General features: G+C 50.5%; 3 protein-coding genes across 3 annotated transcripts; 1 reads left to right on the top strand and 2 right to left on the bottom strand.

Annotated features, from left to right (window-relative positions):
- Nucleotides 1-1255: 1255 nt before the first annotated feature.
- HIGD2A (HIG1 hypoxia inducible domain family member 2A) lies at nt 1256-2305 on the bottom strand. The gene is made up of 2 exons (XM_061423013.1): nt 2065-2305; nt 1256-1688 (listed from the first exon to the last, which is right to left on the bottom strand). The coding sequence occupies exons 1-2, from the start codon at nt 2216-2218 to the stop codon at nt 1522-1524; spliced, it is 321 nt and encodes a 106-aa protein (XP_061278997.1). The 5' UTR covers nt 2219-2305; the 3' UTR covers nt 1256-1521.
- Nucleotides 2306-2358: 53 nt separating this feature from the next.
- On the top strand, nt 2359-7213 carry NOP16 (NOP16 nucleolar protein). The gene is made up of 5 exons (XM_061423011.1): nt 2359-2605; nt 2698-2806; nt 3918-3987; nt 5905-6011; nt 6781-7213. The coding sequence occupies exons 1-5, from the start codon at nt 2499-2501 to the stop codon at nt 6922-6924; spliced, it is 537 nt and encodes a 178-aa protein (XP_061278995.1). The 5' UTR covers nt 2359-2498; the 3' UTR covers nt 6925-7213.
- Nucleotides 7214-9077: 1864 nt separating this feature from the next.
- On the bottom strand, nt 9078-18399 carry ARL10 (ADP ribosylation factor like GTPase 10). Its single transcript, XM_061423008.1, has 4 exons — nt 18114-18399; nt 17284-17485; nt 14177-14352; nt 9078-12530 (listed from the first exon to the last, which is right to left on the bottom strand). Exons 1-4 carry the CDS (start codon nt 18294-18296, stop codon nt 12357-12359), a joined length of 735 nt encoding a protein of 244 aa, XP_061278992.1. The 5' UTR covers nt 18297-18399; the 3' UTR covers nt 9078-12356.
- Between the last annotated feature and the right edge of the window lie 304 nt (nt 18400-18703).

Genomic DNA, 18703 nt, shown 5'->3' with positions numbered 1-18703 from the left:
ATTACCTCTGAAAAGACCCTATTATCAAATAAGATCACTTTCTGAAGTACTGGGGTTAGGACTTTGAACTAACCTTTTTTTTTTTGGTGGGGGTTGGAGGGGGAGGAACATAGTGGCCATCCTCTCTAGAAGTGCCATAGCCCTCACCACTTCATGTCTGTTCCGTGTGGAGACCAAGGGTCACCACAGTGTACTGCTTTACACTTAGAATCTCTCTTACAGCTGAAAGACCTTGATGGGGGGCAAGAAGCTTTGCTGGTCTTAGTCATACAGATGGTGTTGAAACTGAGGGAGCCATGGATGGAAGGAAACAGAATCTGAGTCAACACTTTAGGGATGATTGCAGATCAGGAACACCTGTTTGAGATTTTAGATGAATGAGAAACTCATGAGGTGCCTCTCTTCTTGAGTTTGCTCAGATCTCCAGCCTCCTTTTCTCCTTAACCATAAAACACTAGGTACTGCCACAAATCATTGGCAAGCTTTGGGATTACCCTGTGAGCTGTTTCTGTTACATCAAGCTGTGGCTCTAAGCCTCAGTTTCCTGTTCTGTAAGATGCATCAAGAACCAAGCTGAGATGGTCTAGATCAGCCTTAAGTGTTCTCAGGAGATGGTACTGGAGTCAGGATCAGAAGTGGAGGGCAGAAGCGTGGCAGGCCTCATAGGAAGGAAGGTTTTCTACTTAAAGTTTGAAAATTGTTGGAAAGATCAGTTCCCACCCCCGAGCCTGGCCCCACATATAACATTGCTGTAGAGACTGTCTTGTTGTTCAGTCGCTAAGTCATGTCAGACTCTCTGCTATCCCATGAATATAGCAAGCCAGGTTTCCCTGTCTTTCATTATCTCCTGGAGTTTGCACAAATTTGATTATTGAATCGGTGATGCTATTCAACCATCTCATCCTCTATCACCCTCTTCTCCTCCTGCCTTCAATCTTTCCCAGCATCAGGGTCTTTACCAATGAGTTGGCTCTTTGCATCAGGTGGCCAAAGTATTGGAGCTTCAGCATCAGTCCTTCCAGTGAATATTCAGGGTTGATTTCCTTTAAGATTGACTGGCTTGATCTCCCTGCTGTCCAAGGGACTCTCAAGACTGCCTACTTTTAATAAATACCTCGGGGTGACTGTTGTCAGGAAAGTTTGAGAATCAGTAGACTACTGGATTTCTAAAAGACCCTGCAGTCTTTAGTCTGTTTTTTCCTAAAACCAAAGACCAAAAACCATGGCGGCGAGACTGGGAATGAATTCACTAAACTACAAGTGAATCAGAGTTTATTAGGTAGAAGTGGCCAAGGTGCAACATAAACAGAAGTAGGGAACACGAAAACTGAACCGAACCTGAGATTCCAGGGGGCGGGGCGGGGGGGGTGGAAATCTGTCGTTTACACAATTCGCCACTTCCACCCGCACTGATACAGGGCTTGTTAGGGGAAATGAAGGAGTTATTTTAGTGGTAGGACCGGTGGTTCCGAAATGCTGTATACACCATATCCGTGAAGCTTTCAAGGTGAGGCCACCGGCTCAAGGTCGAGATTTCAGAGTGGATGCAGCCAGACCCACCAAGATGGCAACGATCGTGAAGCCCTGGGCGGCGATCCGGGTACGCATCATGAGCTGGGAGCGCTGGCTCTGTCCCCGGTGGAAGCAGTAGAGACCATAGGTAAGGGCGGCCGCAGTGCCCAGGCAGCCTGAAGAGGCGACAAAGCAGGTGGGAAGTGGCAGGCAGGTCCGGCTCTAGAGGGCCCCTCCCCTCTTTGGTCTTCCCTCTTCAGGGTCAAGATATTCTTAAACAGGAGCTGAGGAGAGCGCGCTGTGGGTTGGGGCCGAGGTGGGAGGGGTGGGCAGAAGGAGGGCCGGGGCAGGGGGGTGGTCCTCGGAGTTAAGAGTCCGCCGCGTCCCAGCGCCCCCAATCCAGTCTAGCTCCTTCTCCAATCACGTTCACCCCTCACCGCCCGGCCTCTTCTCATTCGGGTCACCCAGCTGGGGTCCCGATCCTCCCCTATTTCATTCCCTCTACATCACTGCCCTCTTGGTCTACAGTTCCTAAAGCTCCCACTTGCTTACCTATGGGTACCAATGGGTTCTCGCGGGTCTTGCGAATAAACTTTTCCTTGAAGCTTTCCGAAGTGCTGTATACACTGGGGCTAAAGCCTTCAATGACTGGGGGCTGCGATGGTTCAAAGGGTGCCTCCGGAGTGACACGGCCAGGAGTCTCCATGTTTCAAGCAACAGCAGAAGGCGAAAATTCGGACGCTAAGCCCCGCCTCCTGATGAGGTCCTTAAAGTGGGGCAGGGAAAAGGGCTTTGCTGAACGTTGTACGCAGGCGCGTTCGCTCATGGCATTCTGGGAGTTATAGTAACCAGCCTGTGTCGCTGAGAAGAAGACTACATTTCCCGAAAGCCTGCAAAACCACGTGCTCCACTAGCCGGAAGGAGTCGCTACACGCGGTAGTTGGAGTGAGAAGCAGAGTCTAGTACTCCGTGCTGTGGTCAGTGCAATGCCCAAAGCCAAGGGAAAGACTCGGAGGCAGAAGTTCGGTTATAATGTTAACCGGAAGCGTCTGAACCGGAATGCTCGACGGAAGGCAGCGCCGCGGATCGAATGGTGAGGAGACCGGGGTTTAGAAGGCAGGAGACCTCGGCCAGGACGGCTAGCGAGATGACAGTCCCGCGACCGCCCTCTTTTTTTCCCCGTAGCTCACACATCCGACATGCCTGGGACCAGACCAAATCGGTGCGGCAGAACCTGGCCGAGATGGGTTTGGCTATGGACCCCAACAGGGCAGTGCCCCTTCTTAAGAGAAAGGTACTGACATGGTCCCGGCCTTGCCCTCCGCCGCCACACCATCCTGAGCTGGCTTAATCCTGTCTGTTACCTCCCTCAAGCCCTTCTTGGGTTTGTGACTTCCCTACAGCCAGCTGGGCCAGCCTGACTGCGTTGAGATTACCTTTAGTATCTCCCTTATACTGCCTCCCTTAGCACACATTGGACCTGGGTTGGAGCTTCCGTTTTCCTTCGGCACTCACTTTTTCCTTCTGAAATTAAACTATTTGGATCCCTTGGCATCTCAGTTTTCCAGAATTTATCTATCTCTGCCCTTAACTTTCCTAATAAGGAGTTTGGAATCTTACTGTCCTCACACCTTTCCTAAGTTATCCAGTCGTCCTTGGTCTGAGGCTTCCCTTAGGCTAGTTTCTCCGGAATAGTTCTTTTTCTGGACCACTTTCAAAAATAGCACCCCCTTTCCCTCAGTAACTTCTTTTCTACTTTAATTCCTTGGCACTTGTAAATACTTTATGGCATGTCATGTGGTATATTTATCTGTTTATTGTCTGTGCCTCTTTCCCCCAACATAATCTGCTTGGGGACAAGAACTCTGTTCCATTCAGTACTAAGCCTTACTCGGTGGTGCTTAGGATGTGACTAGTGGTCTATAGTTAATGAATGGGCTTGCTGATTGGGTTTGTCCCGTTGCCTTCAGGCAAATTTCTTATTATCTCTTTATGCTAGAGGAACAGGGCACTACTGTTTATTGAATAAATGTGAAATTATAGCCAAGCGCTGTCAGCCTGCTCCTTGCATAAGAGAAGGCATCTGACCTCTCTCCCTCATTGAAGTCTTAAGTGCTTTCATGTGCATTGCTCCATTTGATAATCACACAGTGAAGTGAGGCAGGCAAGGAATATTCTGCCCATTTTATAGATAGACGCAGAAAGATAAATTGCTTACTTGAGCATCTTGGGAACCAAAAAGCATCCAGGGCATTAGCTCTTTTGGTCATCTATTCTTGCCTGACCTTGTGGAGGGACCCTTATGGATAAGGCAGTTGTGCTGGGATGGGCAGGAGCCTTTAGGATTTTCCCTCATCCAGGATATTTCTTCTGTCTACTGTTCTCATGGTCTCTGTTCTCTGCAGGTAAAGGCCATGGAAGTGGATGTAGAAGAGAGGCCTAAGGAGCTTGTGCGGAAGCCTTATGTGCTTAATGGTGGGTGTGGGCCACAATTTCTCTAGGTCAGCATCCTATACAGGGCTGGAAAGGACCCTCAGATGTTCTCATGGTACAGATGGAGAAACTGAAGTTCAGAGGGAGGAAGTGAGCCGGTCCAGGGCTCAGCTGGCAGAGGTAGAACTGTGTCCTGGCCGAGACATTTTCAGTCTACTGACTAAGTTCCAATGTGTGAAGGGAGGCCAGAGATGTTCGGGGAGGACGTAACCAGTGCCTGAGAGGATAAAGGAGAAAACAATAAGTCTCAAGCATGAATTCAGCTTCTCATGAGTTTAAGGATGAACAGATATTTTTTTTTTAGAGATTCCACCATATAATCTTTGCAATGAGGATGAGATAGTTGGATAGCATCACCGATTCGATGGACATGAGTTTGAGTAGGCTCCAGGAGTTGGTGATGGACAAGGAAGCCTGGTGTGTTGCAGTCCATGGGGTCTCAAAGAGCCAGACATGACTGAGTGACTAAACTGAATCTTTCCAATGATAAATCAACTTTATGTATTTTAAGGCTATAGAGACTGAATATTAAAACAAGAGGGTAAATTCTGCAAAGTTTGAAGATTTGAATGACCAGACATTTAAAAAATATTATGTATTTATTTTTGGCTATGCCTTCATTGCTGCTTAGGCTGTTCTCTGGTCATGGCAAGCATCGCAGGCTTCTTATTGTGGTGGCTTCTCTCGTGGAGCACAGGCTCTAAGAGCACAGTCTTCAGTAGTTGCAGCACGTGGGCTCAGTAGTTGTGGCTTCTGGGCTCTAGAGCACAGGCTCAAGAGTTGTGTCCACGGGCTTCGTGCTCCACTGCATGTGAGTCCCAGATTAGGTATCGAACCCGTGTCTCCTACCTTGGCAGGCCAATTCTTTACCTCTGAGCCACCAGGAAAGCCCTCTGACCAGACATTTGATATAGAATTCCATGAATTCTTGTCTGTAGTCTATTTTAGTGATTCTTGTAAGAGTTACTGCACAGGATTGTATATACAAAATCATGTGTACTTAGTGTAGTGAAAGCTAATCTTAAGTTTTACTTTTAATTCTTCAATTAAAATTTTTAAAATTATGGTTAAAAAAAAATCCCACAAAATTTACCATTAAAAAAATGTAAATTGTGGCAAAAAATAAAAACCCTCAAAATTTACCATCATAATAATTTTAAAAATATATAGCTCAGTAATGGTGTGCGTGTGTGTTCAGTCACTAAGCCATGTCCAACTCTTCTGACCCCTTGGACTGTAGCTCTCCAGGTACTCTAAGGATAGGTTTTCCCAGGCAATAATACTGGAGTGGATTGCCATTTCCTTCTCCAGGGGATCTTCCCCATCCAGGGATTGAACCTGCATCTCCTGCATTGCAGGCAGATTCTTTACTGCTGAGCCATCAGAGAAGCCCAGCTATTTTAGGAGTGAGGCCATATTGACTCCAGAGTTTGGTTTTTACCCTCATGTGGAACAGTGAGGTGCCTTGGGCCCTAGTTCCTACAGCTCAAGTTCTCATTTATTCACACCTTTTCATTTCACATATTAACACTTTTAAGAGGTTCTCAAAGAATTTTAGAGCTGGAATGGAGCCCTGCATTGTGGACAAGCAATGTGTCTTCATCTCTGTCCCTAGTACCTGGCACTAAGCAGGGATTTTTAGTTTGGTACCTTCCTTTCACCCATCTGAGACCCAAAGAGAGGTGACTTATTGCCATGCTGATGGATGCTTGTGCCATAGGCAGAGCCTGGGACCTGAGGGGCTAATGAGGAAGGTTCTAGTACTGAATTTGGAGAAGAAGAGGGGAAGGTCATCACTTGGCCAGTGTATTAACTCTTGTGGCTTAGGATTGACTGCGCAGCTCAACTTATGCAGGAAGCAAAGCTTCATTCCCTGTCTCTTGGCTTCTCTCAACCCAGACCTGGAGGCAGAAGCCAGCCTTCCGGAAAAGAAAGGAAATACACTGTCACGAGATCTCATTGACTATGTTCGCTACATGGTGGAGAACCATGGGGAAAACTATAAGGTAAGTGGTTCAGGCCTGGCAGGAGGAACCACCTGGGTCCTTGGAGAGGGTACCCTGGACCATTTGGGGTCTGATCTGCTTGGCTAGTGCCTGTTTCCTGAGATTGAGTGGAAACAAAGAGGAAAGATACCCTAGGAAATGGATCCCTTTGACAGAATGCTTATAATGGGGTAGACTGAAGAGCCTGTGGTGTGTATCCCACTCATAAATATATATTGTTTGCTCACATGGTATTTTTAATGAACTGCAGGTGACCCTTGAACAACCTGAGGTTAACCTGTGTATAATTTACAATTGGTCCTCCCAGTCTGCAGTTCCTCAAATCTCGGGATTCAACTGACCACGGACCATGTAGTGCTAAAGTATTTACTCCTGAAAAATACCCATTATAAGTGGACCCATGCACTTCACATCTGTGCTGTTCAAGAGTTAACTGCTGTTCAGGGGTTAACTCCCATTTTAATTATGGGAGGTCTCAACTCCTTTTTTTTTTTTTGGCTTCTCTTAAAAATGGAAAGATCTGGCTACACTGGGACCCTGTGCCCAGGTGGGATCAGTTGGTGATGGACAAAGAATGAGCTACTCAGCGGGTCTCAGCTCCTGCCTAGTCTCTGAGGGTACTTGTACCCATTTTCCCACATACACTATGACTTTTGACACGAGGAATCTGAATCTCAGGGATGGGCAGTACCTTGTCCAATGCAGGGCTAGGGATTTGAACTTGGCCAGTCCAGCCTTCTTCATTCAAGTGGCCCTTTTCTTTCCTTAGGCTATGGCCCGGGATGAGAAGAATTACTATCAAGATACCCCAAAACAGATCCGGAATAAGATCAACGTCTACAAGCGCTTTTACCCAGCAGAGTGGCAAGCCTTCACTGATTCTTTGCAAAAGAATAAAATGGAGGTTGAGTGACTGGTTTATGCCTGCCCCAGGTTGAGGCTTCCTCTTGGACCAGAGAAGCAAGGAGTGGTGTGCATCTACAGATGAGGCCAGCCAAACCCCATGGAATCAAAGGGTTACAATGCACGTGCACGCGTACACTCTCTCTCTCTCTCTCTCTTTTCACTTTGGAGAAGATACTGTCTCCCAGAGGTTCCAATTTATATTCTTCTGCGGGCTCTGGGAAAAGCCAGAACCTGCTGTTTTCTGAGCGCGTGGTTTGTTTGAATATAGTCTGTGTACAATAAAATAGTTATTTTTACTTCTCTGACAGTTTTGTATTTGCCCTCCCAGCCAAGCCCTGGGGCTGCCCCCTTCAGTAACCTCCTCAACCAAAGTAAAGAGGCCAGTCAGTCCTTTGCACATTCATGTACCCTCCTAGGCACAGCTGCCCTCCCTTTTCTCCCCTGTTCTGGTTCTACTGCTTGCTACCTTGGTTTCCTGAATAGCAGTTCCACTATCACTTCTACAAAAAAGTGAGTCAGTCACTTAGTCACGTCTGACTGTGACCCATGGACTGTAGTCTGCTAGGCTCCTCTGTCTATGGGATTCTCCAGACAAAATACTGGAGTGGGCAGTCATTCCCTTCTCCAGGTATCTTCCTGACCCAGGGATAGACCCTGGGTCTCCTGCACTGCAGGCAGATTCTTTACCATCTGAGCTGACTAATACTTTTATGGAAGCCTGGGCTGCTTGGGAGAGGCCTCCAGTGGTGGCCCCACCCCAGGCTGGGGGCTGGTGAACTGGTTTTCTGTGGCCCTGGTCTGAAGCCCGTTGTGGCTCGAGTGCCAGCGGTTAAGATGCTATATAGCTGCCTCCTGATCTGCCTTCAAGTGACCTGCCTTTGCTGCTTGTCTTTTGAGTCTGAAGTTCCCAAACCTGCTTTCTGAGATGTCTGTTGGACTGCTGAATGCAACTCTGCTGTGTATCACGTCCTGGGCTGCACACTGCATGGCATTCCTTCGGGCCTGGCCTGTGTAATTTGGTGGCATGATTGGTATGTAGCAGGATTATAGTCACAGTGAGGTGGGTGCTGGGCATTTTGATTCATTATTGTCAGGTATCAATAATATAAAAACCTTCTGTTCCTGAGGTTTCTCCTTAAGTCACATAAAACTTGTCTCCCCTCACTGCTCTAGGAAAGGAGTTAAGTATTTTTACATAAAACATTTCACAAAAAACCCACACAGTTGTGTGGTTTTAATCTTCTCACTGGTAAAGAAACAGGCTTGAGAGGCATTAACATGGGGTTTGAAGTTACTCTGTCCAATGACTATGCCTAGACTTTGCTTGCTGGCCTTCTCTTCGGCCACTGAAAGCAGCCCACTGTCTCACACCGTTAAGGCGGGCTGGAAACTGGACAGAAACCTGCCTTTTGGACTCGGCTTACTAGACTCCAGCAGTGACTGTCACCGTGAGCGAAGGCTTTAGGAATGAAAGCTTTAGGAATGCAGAAGTCCTTCAGAGCATTCTGAAATCAGGCCTGTGACCGGGCCAGGCCCTTAACCTTGTTTCTTCACCCAGTTCAGCTGCCATACCACAGGGCTTTGCGGAAGCCTTCCATACCACCTTCCTCTGCTCCCAGGCTGTGTCAGTGTCCTGGAGTCCCCCCAGCCCCGACTTCTGTAGCCAATGCCAGTAACTGTCTTTTAGTCTGGTTGGACATCCCCTACCAGACTGGGCTTGAATCCAGCGACCTTGTGAGGGAACCACAGAGCCCAGCCCAAGGGCAGGTATTGGGGGGACACTTGTGGAATGGTGCCACCTCCATTCTGACCTCTGGTATGGAGGCAGTCAAAGCTGTGCTCCAATTCTGTAAAGCAATTATTCTTCACTTAAAAAACAAAACAGCATTGCTAAAATTAAAAAAAAAGTTCTCACTTCCATTTTCATGCCTAGCTCTGGCCCTGTCAGCTAGAACTCCTACAAGGAAGGGTTTGGGTATCTCCCCAAAAGTACCGTTAGGCCAAAGCTGATGTACCCACCCACCCCAGTGTGGACTGAAGGGATTGGGATTTGCTTGTGGGACGTGTTCTGGGACCACCCTCCATAGCTGTCCCTCCCTGGGACTGCTAAGCACCAAGCACGTTTGTTCCTCAAAATCAGAATTTATATGAAACCACCACCAAATTTTTGGCATTTATTGTACACAGCCACCAACACTCCATTTTATGCAGTTTGTGGGCCTGGGTTCACAGGGCATGGGCTGGGACAGCAAGGCTCCTTTACTTCAGATCTGATGGCAATCTTCCCCTTGTCCCTTTATGGGCCCATCTCCAGGAGGCAGCAGGGAAAGCTGGAGGTTTCCCTCTAGAGTTACTAGAGAAGACTTGGAGAAGGTGACAGCAGTCGGCAGGGGTGAGGCAGACTGCTGACTGTGCAGGTCTGAGGTCTGGGGCAGCTGTGAGAGGACGAGGATAGATGCCACAGACGAGTTTCAGCCGCTGGTTTGAGATGCTGGCAGTTGCTACTAACCTAGCCTAAGAACAAAATATTTTCCAAAGGCAAGTGGAAACATTTTTCTGGAGAATCGGGGGTCTCATTCAGACATGCTGGAGCTGTGAAATTTTTCACCAGCACTTCTGAGGAGGGTCCGGAGGCCGGGAGGGACCACCTTCACCTCCTCTCCAGTCCTCACAGCTGGATACCACTGTGTTGGCACAAGCTTACAACGGATGGTTCCAAACACCAGGAGGTGCCAGAGGAGGCTTTTTGGGATAGGCAGCTGGTCCAAGGTGGTGGTCCCAGTAGCCTCAAGAGCCCTCTTGCCTAGACCATCCACGTGTTCAAGCTCTGGGCCAGGCTGACCTCTTTTCAGAAGGACAGCAGCATGTCAGAAGCCATGATTTCATTCAAATAACTTCAAGAGCAGAAGCCCCCAGTGTCAGCGTGCATGATTCAAAGGTTCAACCGGCACACACACGCATGAGCTGCCTTCCCAAGCATGAAGTGGGCACTGTATGGTCTTCATGAGAGTGCGAGAGCTGCCCGGCTGTCCATTCGCTAGTGCCAAGCTCAGGTGGGGCGGAGGGGGAAACATGGTGTCATCCCGGTTAGTCAGGAGCTGCACTTGAGATGAACAGGTTCCCCAAAGCAGCCACCTAGGCTCTTGAGCCAAAGTCACATTCAGGAACAACTACATAAGAGTGCAAGGCAGTCAGCGGTTCTGAAAAAAGGCCCTTCCGCGACTCTGCCCAGCCTGGTCCTGGTAGGAACCGGGACACAAGCACTGTCTGGCTCCCCGCCTGGAGGACAGGCCAGCAGAGGAGTGCTGCCGTCAGCCACAGACACGCGCACACCCACAGGCCGACAGGACATCCATACGGCCTGTACAGGCACCAACGGCCACCGCCCGGGACCTTCAGTGCTCCTCGGTGGTGTCTCCTTGTGTGCCTCGGGACCTGTTGGCTCTGAGACTGGTCTTTGAAAGCTGCTCAAGTACGTAACTCTATTCTCACCTCCTGACAGTGGGGACTTTAAAAACTGTACTACATAGTGATATGCACTAGACCAAAGGCAGAGCTTAATTAGTAGAAAAGGGCGCCCCTCTCCAAAATGTTGGCTCCAAGGCTAACTTTCAAGTATTAACGCTAGAGGACAAGGTGAAGTTCACAGAACAGAGAAGTAAAGTTTCCTCACTTTCTGCCAGCAAAATGAAGTGTCAGCAGAGTTTCAAAGGCTACTCTAAAACCCAAGTCATTCCCAAAATATTTAAAATAAAATCAGTCAAATCACTTAAGACAGAAAGTTAATCGGAATTTCAAAGAAAAGTGATTCTATTCTGAGACACCTTCCCGGCCCACCCTTCTTGCACCCGCCACAGTATGAAACTGTGGCACGCTGAGTAAATGTCAAATGAAACAAAGGCACATAATCTCTATTCTCAATTAAAAAGCAAACTGAGTTGGTTCCCTCCTCAAAAAAAAGGCCCATTTGTGGCTGTCAACTCTTCAGTGGCCTCTTGACAGACAAAAGGTTCCTTCTGCCTGCACTGAAGAGTCAGTACAGAGACAGTCTTTAAACTGGCTGATCACTGGAAACAGGAGAATCACGGAATGTGTTCTGGAGAGGACACCAGCTATTCTGTCCAGCTTTGCCTTAGCTGCACAATCAGCAGGTCCAGGAAGGCTGTGCGATATACTCAAGGCTACCCATTGGTTGGTCTGCTAATTCTAATTTCTTTGTAAGAGTAACTATGATGAAATTGCCTCTCCCAGAGTCATTTGTTACCTCTACGGAGTTTGTGTCCCTTTGACGTATTAGGCCAAGTATTGGAGTTCAAGTTCATATGGGTCATGGTGAAATTCTATGACATCAAGTACAGCCACAAAGGGTTGGGGGAGGAAGAGCTCTGTCTCCATTGACACGTGTAGCTTACCACACTGTCATTCATGATTCCAGCTATTTTCCTCAAAGATCCAAATTTTCCATGACAGTCATCTAGGGTTTGGATAACAGCACCTAGAAACAGAGCCTAAAACTTGGGCCTGTTCCTTTTATAAATAAATAAATAATTAAATGCAGTCTGGAGGCCAACATCCTGCTCCCCTGACAAGTCTTCCCAGGAACACAGGCAAGCTCCTTCCTTCCCCAGACTTATGTAAACATGGGCATTGGCACAGTTAAGTGTAAGAGTAGCAGCTTCTGACTCCAGATTGGGGTGGGTGTGGGTTTCAGTCTCTCTGATTAGGGGGTGAAGACCACTTACTCTCTATTTAAGAGGTTAGCGGGCTGGACCTCAGCCTTGGGAAAGCAGGGAGGTTTCAGGAAGCTTCTTGCCAGGATCTCTAGATTCCTCCTCAAGCTTCCTATCTTTATAGGTTGGTTAGAAAGCCACCACCTAAATCATCTCTCTTTAAAAGGGATGGCCCAGAGAGGCAGGGATTGCACAAGGCCACGAGCCAGCTGGGGTTGGAGCATAAGGCAGGACAGGGAGTCTGAGCTCGTGGCTTACGGCCCAGAACCTGCCCACACGAGAGGGTGCAAAATCACCAGAAGGGATCAGTCTAGGGTTAGGGCGTACTTCGGACACCTACACCAGTCCTCACCCCTTGGGACCAGCAGGGCGGGGAGAACTGAGCCTGCTGGGCAGCTCGCTGTACAGGTCAGAGGATGAGGCTGCCTTCCTTGGTGAAAGTGGGATCCACTTGCTGCTCAGAATTAGCAAGACACTGTCCTCTCCCACCCTTGGCCTCAACTGCCTCCCTGCTTCAGCCTCATGGCTAGCTCACTGGGAGGCCTCTGTGTGGTTCTTGGCCTCACCCAGGCCCTGCTCTTGAGGGTGAGGAGGGAAGAAGAGAAGAGATGTTATGTAGACCGTGCCCCAGGCCCAGGCTGGAGATGAAGAAGCAGGAGGAGCAGAACTGAAGTCTCCAGGGCTGGCTAGTGAGCGGGTGGGCGCCAGCCTAGGAGAGAAGCTCCAGGAGCAGTTTCCAGATGTGCACGGTGCCAGGATTTTCAAAGCTGGTTCCTGCAGGGGCGATGCTGGCTGCCAAGAGGAAAACTTCCCGCTGGCTATCGACAGCCTGCAGGCCCAGCTCCTGTTGCAGCTCCACCATACTCATGGCTTCGCTCAGGTCCTGGGATGAAACGGAGACGTCAGGCTGGATTGAGAGTGTGTCCCAACTACCCACCCTTGTCATCTGTGAAATAAACTGTTCATCGGCTCCCTGGGGGGAACACTGGAGCCTGAGTTCTCTCTTGCCCAGTTGGTCTAAACTCACTTCCTCATCTCTGACTTTCCTTGGTATCAGCTTCTTTCCACCCCCTCATTCTCACCCATAGCCACTGTGCTAAGAAACAGCACGTCCTCTAAGTCAGGCATTGTGACAGGTACTCATCTCATTTAACTCACTATCCATACTAAACTGATGGGGAAATCAGCTCAGGGAGGTGGTATCATTTAACAAAGGAAACTGTGACACGTGGCAGAGCCAGGTTTTAAACCCAGGTTGGTTTGATGACCAAGTTTATGACCTTTACAGAAATCTTAGCTCAGTTTCCTAAATTCAATGGTGGAGAGATCTTATGGTAAGGTCACTTTCAGACAAAGGCCTCACCTCCCCTAGACTCCTAGAAACCTGTTGAGGAAAAAACAGAGGCCACTACTCAGCATGGCTGGTGATGGTGCATTTAATTTCAAGCCTGGCCCAAGATTAAAAGGCTTCTTCTTGAAGCAGTTCATAGAATGATGGGACCGTAGGTGCTGTCTTCTGTAAAGTTTAAAATCACTATAAACCATAGTTTATATATAAGATGACACGATTCATTGTCCAAACTGGGTTACTTCTGAGACTCAAAGTGGGAACTAGTATAGTTGTATCAGAGCAACAGGCATAGCTGGGGCCTGTCACAGGCAGACCAGAACATAAGGTTACCCTGTTTATAACTGTGCCAGATATTTCTTGATAGGCAGAGGAAACCTGAGGTCTAAGACAGACAGAATGTCTCCAAGCCAGGCTGGAAACATGTCCCACAGCTCTCAGGGCCATGGGCCCATGCCACCTGAAACACAACAGGACTCTGTACTGCGGCAGAGAATGGCACCGTAAGTATGTGATGCCAAGAGTTACTGGGCCAGGAGACGTATATAGCATAGAGTGAAGAGCAGGAAATCTGAGGAGGATCTGAGCTTAAGACCTGGCTTTGCCACATAGCAGCTGTAACTTTGGGCTAACGTCAAGGCCTATAGTGAGGTCATGATTACAGTGTGCTTAGCATGCTGTGAGCACACAGTAAATGTTAGTTATTAGTATTTAACTTGTTAACTTCTTACCACTTCCCAGCTATAGCTCTCTGATCTAGAGTCAGAGATCATTAGGGACATAGCAGAGTGGAAAAGATGCAATTAGAGTAAAACTTCCCAATTTACTATTTTCAAGGTGTACAAAATCTCTCTGAGCTTCAGATTCCCTGTATGTAAAATGAAAACAGTATCCCATAGCTTATAGAGTGAATAGAAACATCATATGAAATATTATTCAAAACCACACCTCAGACACAATGGACACAGAGAAATTATTTTTCTCATTCTTCCAGGATGACAAATGACAGGGAGGCAGAGAGGATGAGGGATGAGGACACAGCACAGGTAGCAGCGGGGGCGACAGTATCAGCTGTGTGCTGCAGGTCATGGGTCTAGGCCCGAATCCCTCTCCGGTGCTCCCTGCCCCAGGCATCGTGGATCAAGCCCAGCTGACCGTAGCCAGCCTCCCATGGCCCTCACCTGCTTGTTGGCCACCACCACAACAGGCAGGTCAGGGTCCTTGTCCAGCAGCTTGTGCAGCTCCTGTCGGGCCCACGGCAGCCGCAGCCGGTCAGCCGAGTCCACCATGAACACCAGCACATCCACTTCATTCACAAACTCCTTCCAGTAGAAGCGCAGATTCTGGCTGCCGCCGACTGAGGAGAGGCCAGGGGCCAGCTCAGAGCCTCCCTGGGCCCGGACTCTCTACTTACAGCCCACCCCCACATCACTTCCAGCCTCCCAAGGCTCCACTGGCCAATGGAGCAAGGGAAAGTCCACGGGTTCCTGAGCCAATCGGACCTGGGTGCAGCTCTAGCTCTGACAGCTATATCTCCCTGAGCAGGTTGACACCTCTGAACATCAGTCTCTTCCTCACTCAACTTACCTAACAGGTTGTAGCAAAACCCCAAAGTACTATACACAATGTACCTTTCACAGGACTGGGGTATAAGATGTCCTCAAAACACAGTACTCTGGTTCTTTGTCCTGGCCTGTCCTGCCTCCTCCCAATCCCTAGCTTCCTCCCAGGTCAGTGGCTGTCGTCAGCAGCCAGGACCCCCTGTGCTGCCTGAGAACAGCCATTCTCCATTCAGTTTTTCTTGTTCAGTCTGGTTGCCCCATTTTCTTTCCTTGGAAAGGCCATACTCAATCCTGCCACCGTGTGGCTGTCCAAGTAGCACCTCCCCCAACCTGGGTTGCATTCCTGTTCCTCTGTGTCCCTCTGCAAAGTCCTCAATGGTCACCCCTGCATCCTAGTGTTTCTGATTAGACTTCTGACACTTATGGACTCTCAGCTCTTTGAGAGTTAGAGCTATGTATCTCTGGATCCCCCCAAAGCCCTCAGCACAATGCCTGGCACATAGCAGGCACTCAACAAGTATATACTGAGTACTTACTAGGTGCCAAGCACTGATCTGGGTGCTGGGGACACAGAGGTCAGCAAGGCAGGCAGGGGAGCCCTGTTCTCAAGGAGCTCCCTCTGTAACCAGGACCAACACAGCAGTAACACAAAAACACATTCCACAAGGGAAGGAAATAAAACAGAAAAAGTGAAAGTGGCGGGGCGGGGTGGGGGTAGTGTCTGCTGGTGGCTTTGGATTGGGTGGTCTGAGAAGGTGGCCTAAGGAGGTGGCATGTGAGCTGAATCTGGGATGATGACAAGGAGCTGGTCATGAGAAGAGGCAGAAAAAAGCGTTATAGGCACCGGACAGGGCAAGATCCATGTGTTCAAGAAACAGAAGGCATTCAAGGTGGCTGAGGCGCTGCCAGAGGGGGAGAAGGAGCCACGACCAGCAGGGCTGGCCAGGGCTGGACCACACAGGGCCTGTAAGGCCACAGAGAGGCTGTGGGGAGCCCCAAAAGCATTTTAAGCAAGAATGACATGAAGTGATACGGATTTCTGAAAGATGCTGCTGGTCAACATTGAGGACAGAAGTGAATCAGGAAGACCAGCAAGGAGACTGCTGTAGTACTGATAGGTGACCGTGGATTGGGACAAGCAGGCAAAGATGGAGGTGGGAAGAAACAGACAGATGCAAACTCTATTGGAGGATAAAGCTGACAGAACTAGTTAATAAAATGGATATAGGAGGTGGGGGTGGGGAGGGGAGGGAAAAGTCAAAGATCCACAAGGGGCTCATTCTCAGCCGGGCTCCAGGCCAAGCACTGTAGGTGACCATAGCAAACTGAGTGGTGTGGCAGGGGAAAGGCCCCGGACATGAATGGGAGATGTGGGTTTGAATCCAGGTTGAGTGACCTTATTGAGCCTGGATACTGTCTCTGCCAGACAGAGTGGGCCTCAACTGCAGAACCCCCATCTGAATTTTCTGTGTCCTGGGCACGAGAGATGGAAACACAGAAAGCATGCTAAAAGGCCTGAATCTCAGGTGAATATCAATGTTTGCTACAATCAGGGAAGAAAGATGTAGCCAGGGCAGGCTAGCAGGCAAGGCCCTGAGACCAGAGGAACTGGGCCCATTGAGGCCAACGGCCAGGCCTTGAGTCTGATCCCACCACTTTGGCACTTAACTAAACCCACTGAGTCTTTATGGTCTGAGTAATATGGCGGGCAGAAATCCACCTGTTCCTTTCCACTGAGTCTGTGACTGGACACAGGGGTAAAGTACTGCTGCCCTCTCAATATCCTCTCTCCTAGCCTGTCCTGAGATCCCAGGAAGCCTAACATTGAGGGCAGGAGGCTATTCAGATCCTCCTTTGATCACTCACTCAACAAGTGATCTTCCAGGTACCTGACTGGGGCTGGGCCCTAGGGGCCAGAGCTGGATCAGATTTATCTGTGCCCTAGATGCGCAGTCCGGGACTCAGGGAGGTATGTGGCAAACACAGTAGCAGAAGGGGAGCCCAGAGCAAGAACTCTTAAGCTAGCCTGGGGGTCAGATAAGGCTTCATGGGATATCACCTTTGACCTGAACCTTGAAGGATGAACAGCAGTTCATAAAGGGAAGAAGGGCTTTCCAGACTGGGAGAACAGTGCATACAAGGCACAGATGATAAGAAAGAAAAAAGCAAGCACCCTTCAGAAACCCTGGAGAATTCCATGGGTTGAGAAGGCTGACAGGCTACACAGTCCATGAGGTCCTAAAGAGTTGGACACGACTGAGTGACTATCACTCATTTCAGAAGCAAGCAATGTACAGGGTGCTTAATATCGAAGAGTCCAAGCTAGACAGCATTAACAGACTGGCAAGCTGCCTGAGCTTGGATAAATTATTTAACTTTCTGGGCCTCACTGCCTCATGCAAGACATATATAATGAACGTAATAACTCTTTCCAGTTTTATGGAGTTGTTGGCAGGGCTTTTTAAAGTGCTGTCTGTCAAGTGCTTGGCATACAGGAAACTTTAGCTGTGAGTCTATCAGGGTTAGGCACGTGGGCTGCAGTAAGGTCGAGGGACAGGCGGCGACCAAACCAGAGAACAGAGCAGTGTTGGACTCCATCCTGTACCCCAGGGACACATGGGAAAGATTTTCCACAGGGGCGTGTCCTGCTTAGATAACAAGCCCCAACTTGGGTCCAGCTGAGATGATGGGGGAGACGGGCGCGGGGGGAGGGGGTGTCTGCTCACTCTCCAGCAGGTCCACTTCGAAGTTCCTGGTGGGCAGTCGCACGGAGTTGAAGCCCCAGGTGGGGATGTGGCCTTCCAGCGGCGGCTTTCCGGCCAGCACGCGCAGGAATGTGCTTTTCCCGGAGCCGTCCAGCCCCAGCACCAACACCTCGCGCTGCTCCAGCTCCTCCAGCGCCGGCTCCACGTCCTCCTCGTCCTCGGGCTGCGGAGCACGGGTCAGGCTGCGATCGGCACCCTCCGGCCTCACCCTTCCCCCAGGGAAGACCGAAAGCCCAAAGCGCACATCCCCGCCCTCCCGCCATCAAGGGACTGCCAGGCCCGCTCTGGTGCACACGAGCGCTGTCAATAGAGTCCTGAATTCCCAAAAGCCGTTCTTCTAGCCTTCCCTGGGTGACCTCATGCAAATTCCTCCGCTTCCCTTACTCAGCCTCCCTAGACTGACAATCCCTCCTCACTCCATGGAGGCAAGAAGCGCCGAATCCCGGCAACAAACGAACAGCGGCGGGCCGGCGGGAGGGGCCGGAGGGCATCCCGGGCTGGACGCACAGCGCAGGCGCCAGCTGGGCACCGGCTGCACCCGGCGCTGGCGGGACAGCGCTCCCCGACCGCGCGCTCGCGCCCCGGCCCCCGCGAGTAAGCCGGAGGCCTACAGCGGCGCAGCACAGCACACGCCCCCAAACGCCCAGCGGTTCCAGGGTTCCGGGACTCCCAGTCGCCCGCCACGCGCCCACCAGCGTGACGCCTGCGGCGCCGAGCTCTCAACTCGCAGGGCGGCGGTCACACCCCCTCGGCTGCACGCGCGGAGGCGCCGACCCTCCTCGGGCACTCACGTCCCACTCGTCCCACTGTGGAAGGCCGGCAGGCTCAGCGCCCCACCAGGCCTCGCCTCCGTCCCAGCGTCGCTCACGTCCGCTGCCGAAGTAGGTCTTCCAGAGGATGAAGAGCACCGAACCGAGCACGGCCGCCGCGCCACCCAGCGCCAGCACCAAGGGGCTCAGCGGCCGCGGCGCCATCGGGGCGGGCGAGGAGCGCGAGTGCCGGTTGCACAGGCCGAACCAGCCGGCCTGTAGAAGATGGCCCCGCTGCGACTGCCTCGGCCGCGCCCACCCACCCAACCAACCCAGCCCCGCACTACAAGCCCCACAATGCACCGCCGCTGTCGCGACAGGCGGCGGGAGCTGGGGGCGCGGCCCGGAGCGCGGGGTCCTCCCGCCCACTCCGCTAGGTGCGGTGTAGAGCGAGAGGCTGTGCCGGTGCAGGACAAGACGTGGTTACATTGGCATCTACCGAGCACTTACTGTTAGGGGGTTAGCCCAAGACGTTTTAGGTTACCCCTTAAAACAGTGCCCCTTGTTAGGGAAAACAGGCCCTATTCGCACCTTCTTGTGTGGGTGCAGCCTGCATTCAACCACATGTGGTA

This window comes from Bos javanicus, chromosome 7 (genome assembly GCF_032452875.1).
Source record: "Bos javanicus breed banteng chromosome 7, ARS-OSU_banteng_1.0, whole genome shotgun sequence".
NCBI classification, from domain to species: domain Eukaryota; kingdom Metazoa; phylum Chordata; class Mammalia; order Artiodactyla; family Bovidae; genus Bos; species Bos javanicus.
Note: the sequence above shows the minus strand (reverse complement) of the source record. Positions and strands in the feature narration are given on the sequence as shown.